This window comes from Pipistrellus kuhlii, unplaced genomic scaffold, assembly GCF_014108245.1.
Source record: "Pipistrellus kuhlii isolate mPipKuh1 unplaced genomic scaffold, mPipKuh1.p scaffold_m20_p_2, whole genome shotgun sequence".
Classification (NCBI taxonomy): Eukaryota; Metazoa; Chordata; class Mammalia; order Chiroptera; family Vespertilionidae; genus Pipistrellus; species Pipistrellus kuhlii.
This window is the reverse complement of record NW_023425515.1, coordinates 12,694,856-12,706,208: the sequence shown is the minus strand read 5'-3', so window position 1 is coordinate 12,706,208 and position 11,353 is coordinate 12,694,856. Positions and strand designations below refer to the sequence as shown.

The 11,353-nt window shown below is 48.6% G+C and overlaps 1 protein-coding gene across 3 annotated transcripts in view; it reads left to right on the top strand.

Annotated features, from left to right (window-relative positions):
- Window positions 1-5,346: 5,346 nt before the first annotated feature.
- The window catches only part of CXADR (CXADR Ig-like cell adhesion molecule), a 55,054-nt gene continuing 49,047 nt past the window's right edge, over window positions 5,347-11,353 (top strand). For 2 of the 3 annotated variants that reach the window (XM_036448451.2, XM_045585349.1), the window contains exon 1: window positions 5,347-5,568. In XM_036448451.2, coding sequence (XP_036304344.1) covers window positions 5,526-5,568 — 43 coding nt within the window. In that variant the 5' untranslated portion in view covers window positions 5,347-5,525. The remainder of the gene's footprint in view (window positions 5,569-11,353) is intronic. The other variant, XM_036448450.2, reaches the window with a different exon arrangement.

Below are 11,353 nucleotides of genomic sequence, written 5' to 3'. Positions count from 1 at the left end.
TCCCACTTAACTCTTCTGCAAAATGGCATAAGACTGGAGCTAAACAAAGGTCTTTGGAAGGAGCTATCCAGCAGGCCTAGAGTGGGATACACAGGGATTTACCTACTACAGTTCTTTTCCAACCCTCCTTCTAGAAAGCTGGCTACTTAGGTTTAAGCCTGAATGCTGGACTTTTATAAAAGTAATTTTATTTGGCATCTCCCCAAACTGACCCAACCTGAGAGCATGATTGAAAGAATCGCCTCCACAATTCAGAACTTTCAACATGCTTCCAATACGCTTCTTATTTTCTGTTCTATCTTAATCTTTAAGCAGAAAATCATGAATTAGCAGACATTGGAGGAAAGCAACTGGTATGAAGTGACAAAGATCAAAACAAAGAAGAAAGCAACTAGAAGGAACATTATTCTTGGATAAGAGCGTTTTATTTATTTTTTTAAATATTATATTTTATTGATTTTTTTTACAGAGAGGAAAGAAGAGGGATAGGATAGAGAGTTAGAAACATCGATGAGAGAGAAACATCATCAACTTCCTCCTGCACACCTCCCACTGGAGATGTGCCCATAACCAAGGTACATGCCCTTGACCAGAACCGAACCTGGGACCTTTCAGTCCACAGGACAACACTCCATCCACTGGGCCAAACCAGTGAGGGCTTTATTATATATATATATATATATATATATATATATATATATATATATATATATATATATATATATATAATTATTTCAAAGAAGAAGAGAGATAGAAGCATCAATGATGAGAGGAAAATATTGATTGGCTACCTCCTGCATCTCCCCCCGCTTCCCCCCGCCCCCAATTGGGATCTAACACGCAACCCAGGCATGTACCCTTGACAGGAATAGGACCGGGGATCCTTCATTTCACAGGTGGATGCTCTATCCACTGAGCCAAACCAGGTAGGGCAGATAAAGCATTTTAAAAGGCCATCAATCAAATCCTCAGTTTTGGTCTATATAAACATCACTTTTGCATATTCATTTTGGAATCTAAATTATTAAAGAACTAAAAAAATTCTGGGTCACTGGCTAAGGGTGAATTATAAATATAATATACCTGCCATAAACTAAAAATGTATTTATAAGTTCATTTGCTTAAGAGTAAAAAGAGGACTTGGATGGTATATTAACCCATAAAACCAATGTTCTTTTCTTTTAATATGTTTTATTGATTTTTTTATTTTTATTTTTTACAGAGAGGAAGGGAGAGGGACAGAGAGTTAAAAACATCAATGAGAGAGAAACACTGATCAGCTGCCTCCTGCACACTCCCTACTTGAGATGTGCCCACAACCAAGGTACATGCCCTTGACAGGAATCAAACTCGGGACCGTTAGACTCCACAGGCCAATGCTCTATCCATTGAGCCAAACCGGTTAGGACAAAACCAATGTTCTTGGTAATATAAGGAGAACACACTTGTGAGAAACCTTCATTTCTTGATAGTGGAAAAACAGCACTATCATTTTCTAGAAAATATGAATATCATCAGTGTCAGGTATGAAAGAAAGTTTCTAGCTTCACACACCTTCATATTCCAGGCTGAAAAGAGGTGAAAACTCCTTTAATAAAGTGCAAGCCAACTTCTGAATATAATCAGAATTTGAAACACCTGTGGGTATGTTGAAAAATCCATTACTGCTGAGAAATCTTTAGAAGCATGGAGTTATTTATGTCTCTGTAATTATTACCTTCCGATGGGCCAGGAATCAGCTTTCTGTTGGTTTAGAACAGTGGTCGGCAAACTCATTAGTCAACAGAGCCAAATATCAACAGTACAACGATTGAAATTTCTTTGGAGAGCCAAATTTTTTAAACTTAAACTTCTTCTAATGCCACTTCTTCAAAACAGACTTGGATAGGCCATGGTATTTTGTGGAAGAGCCTCACTCAAGGGGCCAAAGAGCCATATTTGGCTCTCGAGCTGCATTTTGCTGACCACAGAGTTAGAGGCTATACAATGTGCAGTGCTTGGTGTTTTACTAAGACAGGGCAATTCATTTAACGAGTGAGTGCTATTTCTTTTGTTTTGTTTTGTTTTTTATGTTAACTCTCACCAGAGGACATTTTTTTCCATTGATTTTTAGAGTGAAAGGAAAAGAGGGGGTGGGGGGGGGGGGAGAGAGAAAAACATAGATATGAGAGAGGCACATCAGTTGCCTGCCTTAAGTGCCCTGCTGGCCAGGGCTCTGTGCGCTAATTCTTAGCTTGGTTTGAGAATACCAAACGATCAATATGTATCTTCCAGAATTAATGAAATTATTTCATTACAATTTCCAAGAAACAAAATTTCTAAGCTGATAATAGCTACAAAGGCTTTTTAAGGTAGCAATTAAGAAGTTTCAGATAACTGCATAATTTTAGCTACTGCTTACATGAACTAATGTACTCACAAAGTCCAAACATGATGTGTTCATGAATCTGAAGTATAAAGCAGTAATTTTGCAAAATACACATTTTCAGTACATTCTGAAAAGATAAATTGATGTAATAATTTGTGAGTTATTGCATGGATATTTTTTTTTTCAATATACTAATACGGGGGTTGGCAAAAGTAGGTCTAGTGTGAATGGTATGTGAAACAGTTATTTTTTAAAAAATATATGTATTTTATTGATTTCAGAGAGGAAAGGAGGGGGCAGGGGGAGAGAGAGAGAGAGAGAGAGAGAGAGAGAGAGAGAGAGAGAGAGAGAGGGAGAGCGAGAGAGAGAGAGAGGGAGAGAGAGGGAGAGAGAGAGAGAGAAACATCAATGATGAGAGAGAATCATTGATCAGTTGCCTCCTGCATGCTTCACACAGGATTGAGCCGGCAACCTGGGCATATGCCCTGACCAGGAATCAAACCATGACTTCCTGGTTCATAGGTTGATACTCAACCACTGAGCAATACCAGCCCGGCAAACAGTTTATTCTTGTATTATTTTATTAATTATTGTATTTTCCATAAGAGCAGTATAGATCTACTTTTGCCTACCCTCTATATGAATTGAATATATTCAACAAATACTAGGGAACTTAGGCTAGAATGGGCTGTGCTTCCAAGAATGACAAAGATAAATAATATGCCTTTTTGGCCTCCTAGAAATATTCAGAGTAAGAGAAGTGATTGTAAGCTATGAGAATGCTTACCACAAAAGGAGCCCAGCCCTAACGGGTTTGGCTCAGTGGATAGAGCGACAGCCTGCGGACTGAAGGGTCCCAGGTTCAATTCATGTACTTGGTTGTGGGCACATCCCCAATAGGGGTGTGTAGGAGGCAGCTGATTAATGTTTCTCTCTCATCGATGTTTCTAACTCTCTTTCTCTCCCCCTTCCTCCTGTAAAAAAAATCAATAAAATATGTTAAAAAAAAAAAATGAGCCCAAAGATGGAATTGTGTGTGTGTGTGTGTGTGTGTGTGTGTGTGTGTGTGTTTTAAAGTACCAGAGCAAAGAGATTAAGATGAGAATCCTCCTAGGTGACCTGTAAATATTTCCTCTAATAAATGGTTGAGACGATCCCTGAAGGGTGAGTTTCAGGAGGAGACACTCCGAGTAGTAACTTTATAGCAAGTGTGCTTCTTTGAAGTAAATTAACCCTAGAAAAGTTTCCATAAAACAGTCTGAAATAGATATGAACGACTTTAATACTTAATCTCTAATCTCATAAAGCATAATGTCGTCAAATTTCAAGTTACATGTATTTTATACCTTCAATTATATCCAGTAAAATTCCTATTTCGTCAACCAATAGGAAGTCCCCAGTGGTTACCCTGGACTCTCTGCCTTCCATCAGCCAGGATTCCACTGGAGAGACGTTCAATCAGGATCTCTAGAGTGGGGCTTGGGCTTTGCTATTTTTGTGAACTTCCTCCAGATAATTTCAATGTGCAGTCATGGTTGCAAACCACCAGGCTAAATCGCAGTTAGGCATTAATGTTGGTCTTCCTGATGGCTGACTTCTCTTTTCTGGTTCAATGAATAAGAATGTTCCAATATTATTTTTATTAGCTTCCACTTTATTAAGTATTTACTATTCTGCCAAGCATTATTCTTCTCCTCCTTCTCCTTCTCCTTCTCCTTCTCCTTCTCCTTCTCCTTCTCCTTCTTTTCCTTCTTCTCCTTTTTCATTATCTCCTCTAATTTTCCCAGCTACCACTGTGGTAGGAGCTAACTTTCTAAGTAACTTGGCCCAGTGACTGCCCCATTTCGGAGCCCAGGAAATTAATTACCCAGGGCGCACGCTGCTCCTCTCTAGCAACCCAGTCCCGATATAGAACCGCCGGGAACACAAAAGTCCCAGCAGCTATAAATAAACGTTATCTGAAAACAGCAACTGAGAAACAGGTGGCAATAGGACGCAGGAGCACGTAGAGAGGATGCCAGGAGCCACTCGTGTTTCCCCGAAAGTAAGACATCCTCCGAAAATAAGACCTAGCGCATGGAAAGATAAGACATCTCCTGAAAATAAGACCTAGCGCAACTTTGGGAGAAAAAAATATAAGATACTGTCTTATTTTCGGGGAAACAGGGTAGAATCAGGAAGACCACATTAACAATTTAGCCTGGTAGCTTGCAACCCTGGACAGTGCAGGGCTGACCTGGCAATTCACCATGCCCCACTCCCAGGCCCTCGGACCCTCCACCCCCCAGCCTTTCCCCACCCTTCCTCAGCCCCGCTTCTCCAGCTCCCTAGCCTTTGTTGGCCAATTTCAGGGCTAGGTCCACCTAGCCATGCTAGGCGGGGAAGGCCATCTGGAGACTCCTCAAACCCGTGGCTGAAGCTGAACGGTTCAGTCCTTGCAGGAAACGGGCAAAAGCCTTCTAGATCCTTCTCTGTCTATACCCACCCAACTCAGGGAACCGGGACCAAACGCGGGGGCTGCCGGGTTGCTCCCGGGAGCCTCAGGCCAGGCGGGCGCTCTCGCCCCTGCAGCGAAGCGCCGGAGGGGGGACGCGTGGCCCGAGGCTCCAAGCCGCTCCTGCCCGGGGGGGTGGGGGTGGGGGAAAGGGGGGGGAAAGAAGGCAGGAGCGACGATTTAGATCCCCGGGGGGCGGGCGAGTGTAGCAAGGGCGTGGCCACCGTGCAGTGGTCTGGGGCCAGGGACCAGGGGCCAGGGGCCAGGGGCCGCCCCATCCTGGGACACCAATCCCGATCGCCCCGGTGTCACCGAAGGCGCGGAGGCGGGTGCCGGGGCTCAGACTGGGACGCGCGGATGTCACCAGCTCCCCTGCACGCCCCGCGCCGCGGAGCTCCCGGGTGGGAGCAGCCCGGGTGCAGCCAGCGCGCGCGCCGCACGCAGCGCGCCCCCCCCCGCGTCGCCATGGCAACCCCACGCGCCCGGCGGGGCTCGCGGCCGGAAGTGACGCGCTCCACCTGCGGAGCGCGGGCGCGGCGGCGCGAGGTGCAGAGGTGCCGCAGCTGGCAGCCGGCGGGAGCGCGCCCGGCGCCGGGAGACCCGCAGCCCCGGCCGCAGCCCCCGTCCTCCCCGCAGTCGCCGCGCAAGGCCGCGCCGCCAGCCATGGCGCTTCTGCGGTGCTTCCTGCTCCTGTGCGGGGTCGCCGGTGAGTGTGGCGGCGGTGCGGTGCCTCCCGTCGCCCCGTGGCCCGGCCAGCCCCCGCCCGGGGCGCCCGAGCCGGCGGCCACCCGGGAACAATGAGGCGCGGGGGGAGGGCGCGGGCGCGATTTGGGGGCGCTGCGGCGCGGGTGCCACCGCGCCGGATGGTTCTGCCGGGCTGGCTGGGTGCGCGAGGCGAGGAGGTGGAGGGGCTCCGGAGGGAGCCGTGCGGGGGGCGGGGGGTGCCTGGCGGCAGGGGGACGGGGGGCGGCGTTGGCGGAGCGGGGATCGGAGCCCCAGGATGAGGGGCACCGCGGCGGGGGTCTCCGGGGCGCGCCGCGGGCGGGCGGGCGGGTGGGTGCGGCGCGCTGGGTCCGCGCTCCCTCCTTTGTGGCCGCTGCGGGCTCTGCCCTGTGTGCTCGCGCCCTTCCCTCCGCGCCGGGTCCGTCCAGGGAGGGAGGGTTCCCCGATTTCCAGGAGCCCAGGGCGGCGGGAGCCCAGGTGTGGGAGCGTCCGAGCGGGGAGACCGTATTGCAAACGCCATGATTACATGGACACCGAGCCCGAGATCGCCGGTGGCAGGGGGTTCCTCTGGGAAAGGGGCGCCGCATGCCCGGGGCCCCGCGTCCCCCCCATCCCCCGGGCGGGTCGCCGAGGCGGGCCCGGCGCGCCTGGCACCGGGCGGCGGCGCCGCGGAGCCGCCGGTGGGCACCCCGAGGTGGGTTTCCTGCCGAAAGGCAGGCTCGCTCTCCGCAGGCTGCGGGGCAAAGTGCGCGGGGACGTTCATAACCTCGTGATCAGCCTCACTTTGAAGATAAGATGGGGTGATGACTAGTACGGGCAGCTCCCAAAGGATCTGCCTAGTGTGTCTTTCGGCTGAGCCTTTTCTCGGGACGGAAAAGAGAAGAGGGCATTTTAACAATGGTGTGTCATAAAAAAAAAAAAAAATGTGTGCCATTAGGAATCATCGGTATTTGGTCCTGGAAAACGCGGGTCTATTTCCTGGTCAGGGTTTTAAGCAACTGATGTTGTCAAAAGAAGCATTTGTCTCATTTTGTAACCAAAGGATTCATTATTATTATTATTATTTTTTAATTCATGGGTGGGACCCTAGGAGACGCACGTTCTGTAGCCTCCGGAAGGATAATTTTTGTGAGTGCTCGAAAGCAGCAGGATCAGGTGGCCTTTTCTGCTGGGGGATGGCTCTCTACTTCCTGTTCAAATGGTAATTCCATTGTTGGATGCCACAGCTGTGAGCATTACTCATGGGATCCACCTTCTATTAACAAGTCTAATCTTCCTTGTGAGTCTGTGAGCACTATCTCCACCTTTTTGATACATGTCAGCGTTGTCTGGAATCTCCAAAGCAGAGCTTTCTGGGAAAGAGGAAGGGTCAGGAACCAGTGGACATGGTCCGTGCCCATTTTTTGTTCTGTGGAGGGCTAACCTGAAGTGGAAGCTGAGCTCACGGTGTGTGTGTTCTGGGGGAGGGGAGGATATCTTAGGCTGCATCTAAACCGGAAAAGTAGAACAAACTATGCGGGAGAATATCTTTTTAGGGGTATTTGGATAATTGGATTTTTCTGGATGCCTCACTTTGGTAGGCACAATCACCAACAAAGGTATTTTGACACACAGGCCATTTTGCTCATCAAGTGTACAGGAGGATACAGCGAACATCTAGCTAAACTGGACAGCTATTTTTTTTTTTTTTTAATCCTCACTGGAGGATATTTTTCCATTGATTTTTTTTTTTTTTTTTTTTTTTTTTTGAGAGAGAGGGAAAGACAGAGGAGCATCTATGTGAGAGAAACACATGGATTGGTTGCCCAGCTGGGGAGCAGTCTGGAACCACAGTATGTGCCCTTGACTGGAATTGAACTCAGGACCCTTCAGTCCAGGGGGCAGATGCTCTATCCACTGAGCCAAACCAACTGGGGCCAGACAACTATTTTTGATTTTCCAGCATAGGAGACAGTTCAAAAACTGTGATTGATGTATGGTTTTGCATATTTCTTCAGCTACTTCTTGCCACTTCAGAAATTTATGAAGAACTCCAGTTGAGTGGTAGCATAATCCTGCAGTTGGCAAAACAAGGTGGGGACTTAATATGTTTTAAAAATTGCAGTGCTGTGAGTGGTAGAGCTTCCTCTGGATGCATTTTAATTGCCAAACTGGCAGCCAGGCATACCATAGCACTGGTAGGCAGTAGTAGTAGAGCAGTAGCAATGGCCATAAAATTAAAGCTTCGGTTGAGCAGTTACTAAATGCCAGGCACTGTTCTAGGCCCTAGAATCTAGGGCTTCACATACACTCTTATCTAGCAACCTTGGAGGGTATGTGTTATGATGATTCCTGTTGTACAGGTGTGGAAACTGAGGCACGGAGTGGTTCTGTAACTTGCCAAGATCACAAATTTCCTTCCTCATTCTTGCTCTTATAACTATGCTATTCTGCCTCTAAAGGAAGCTACTTTGCTCTTTTAAATTTTTTTTTTTGATTGATTGATTGATTGATTGGAGAGAGGGAGAGAAAGGTTGATTTGTTGTTCCATTTAGTTATGCATTCCTTGGTTGATTCTTGTGTGTGCCCTGGCTGGAAATGGAATCCACACCCTGTATTGGCACAACACTCTTAAGTAACTGTGCCTCCCGCCAGGGCATACTTTCTTCTTTGAGTACTCTAATCCACATCCTAAATTCCTATTATTGCTTATTAGTCATTTATTAAGAACGTGCTATTGTCTTGGCTGTGTGCCAAGTATGGAGGTTTTTATGATTTGCCCTTTAAGTCCTTTATCTTTGTTGAAAACTTTAGGATCCAGGGCTCAGACTCGGTTGCAGACTGAGGTGGCTCAGGGCCCTGAGAGCAGCAGCGCCCGGGCATCTTGTTAAAGCTTGGGTGCTGCTGTGTCCCACGCTGTCAGCGTGAGTGGAACTGAAAATGTGCCGGTCGGTGATTCTGGTCTCCCCATCACTCGTTAGCCCCTGGATGGAACAGGCCTCTGTCCTCCTGTGTGCCTCACTCACTTTAGGTGTCAAGAGTGGGGGTCCTCCTATCTCAGAGTTATTGATGAGCAAGGTGAAACGTTTCTTTTTTGTTTTCCTGGTGTCTTTTAATAACAAGGATTACTAGATGTGAACTTGATCCCTCCATGGACCTCTCACCATTGACATTCCTGCCATTTTACCGACCACCAGAGCAGAAGTGGCCTCTTCTATTGTACAAGGGGAGCCACCCTACGTTGGCTCCTTAACCTGTGTGACGGGATCTCCATCAATGACCCCATGTGTCTCCCTGCGCCGGGTCAGAGGGCAGGGGCCTTACCTGCGTTGTTTATTGTTAGAGTCCCAGGGTTAGACTGTGGCTCGTGGCAGTTGGCCAGTGCTCAGCAAAGGTTGTGTAACTACGTTTTTAACCTCTTTTTGCCACTAGGTTCATGTATATGATGTAGCTCTCGTCAGTTGCATTTCTCTTTGCTCTCCCTTCTCACCCAGTGGTCATTTCCCTAGCCCTGACCCATTCAGGTATTCGGCTAAAGAAGTTAAGCATCTGCTTTCTCTCTGCCCTCATTGTTCTGATCCACTTCCCACCCCACCCCACGCCCACCCCCAGCCCCACCCCAGCTTCAGTTGCCAAAGGTAACAATCACGGGTGCCAGATCCATTTATTTTGGGGGAGCTCCTGGACGCCTGTCGTGGTCCTTTCCCGCCCTGCTAACCTGATTTACAGCTGCCTCCTACAATAGGTCCCTTCAGTGTCAGCCTTCCCACCATTTGGCTCATCGTCGTCTTCTCAGTCTCCATCTTATACCTGGGTGACCTCACCTATTCATTACTGTAACCTCTGAAATAGTTTGCTACTGATGACTTAGGAAGATTGCCAGCTCAGCTAACCTCTCCTTTAAACTCTGGGCCTCTGTTTCCAGCTGCCTAACATTCAACTTCCACCTGAATGCTCTTCAGAACCCAAGACTCATCTGTTAGCTGATTAAATGCCCCGATCAATGACCTATTTCTGGCCTACTATGTAGGTACTGTCTTGCGCTAGGGGCTCTTATGTTAGCGTAGGCCTGCAAGGTGTAGAAGGCTTGATAGGACCTTCCCAGCAGATGGTACAGCTTTTGAAAGACATAGATCTGAAATGGCACGATGTGTCTTGGGAGTTGAGAAATCCAGTTCCCGTAAAGCATCTAGCCGGCACTTCTCAAACTTTTGATGTGCACGTGAGTCATTCTTATAAGGGATTCTGCATTTTAACAAGCTCTCCATGATGTCACTCTGACCACACTTTGGGTGGACAGAGTTCTAAAGGCTTTTTCCAAGAGCTTATTAGGAGATGAGAAATTAGCGTGCACCCCTCACCCCTGACCTCCCACAGCGGCCCCCAGAAGCCCATGGAGGCATTAAAGGAGTGAGGCTAGGCACTGACATCACTCTCTTGAATGATGCAGAACTCTGCAGCCACTCCAAGGCAGGGAGGCCCGACAGAGCCAACGCAGGGACGGAAGCAGCCTCTGTTGAAACACAGCGGAGTGCACAGCGCCGGGCGTCCTCTTTGATCTGGAAAGTTGTGTTGAGGGATTGCAGTGGCACTGGTTGACTGAGTGGCCAGAAGAGGTTGGAGAGAAGCAGTAAGAGTTTTGGCTTGAGGGAATGGTGGGGTCGCTGGCCCATAAAGAGAAGAGGAACACGTTTTAGGGAGGAGACAGTGAGCTTAAGTTGGAACAGGTTGTATTTTTGAGGTGCCTGAGGGGATGAAGGGGGGAAATAGCCAGTAAAGAGGTTTAAACCAAGGTCTGGATCTTTAGGAGAGAGGTGAGGGTGAGTGACAGAGACCTGGGAATCACCGCCGATCGGTGGCACCGGTGTGAGGTTAATGAGGCAAGGCGGGAAGGACTGACCAGAGGAGAAGGTGAAATGGCACACGGGAACACCAACAGCCGCAAGTAGACACAGGTGAACCATGAGGAGTGATAAGGAATGAGGGAGAACTAGAGGGTGCGGGGGGGTCTCAGACACTGTCACAGAAATAAGGCCAGTGGGGTTTACCATTAGGTGGAGATTATTAAGAACACTCCAGGAAATCAATCGGTTCCACAGGGAGGACAGTTAGTGGAAGGGGTGAGAGGAAAGCCAGAGTGTGGTCAATGCACTAGTAGGAGTGGCCTCCAGCGAGTGGAAGGGGAAATCTCTGTGCACCTGCAGTTGTGTTGACAGCAGACGGCCGTGACTCATGGCCTTAGTGTCATGAGTCAGTAGCAGGCCCAGGGGAGACAGGAGAAGCCAGCCCATCAGGACTCCTTTAACTTCCAGCCACCCAGGCCCAGAGCTGGTTCCTCCTTCCCCTCTGTGGGCCCAGGTTCCTCCTTGTATTATACCTTCCGTGTTGGGGTTTCTCAGTGTAAAGCTTCAGCTACCATGTGAGTCTCCACAGCTTCCAGCCTGTATCTAGTCTGTCCCCAAGCTCATCATTTCCATCCACCCACTGTAGACATCTCAGCTTAGACTCCCCACAGGCACCTCCGGTTGAACCTGTCTTTCCATGGCATTTTCAGCCACCAAGATGGCCGGGCAGAAATGTGTCTTCCTTGACTCTTCCTCTTCTTTTACTTGCTTACATCCAGTCAGTTTCCAAGTCACGTGTATCTCTCCAGCCTCTGTCCCAGGTTATCTCAGCATCTCTTAAGATGGTTGCTGAAACAGCTTTGTCATGGGCGTGCTGCTACGTGAGCTTACCCTGTGCTCCGGCACTGCCGGGCATGTGTACACCTACCAGGTGTGCCTTTATCG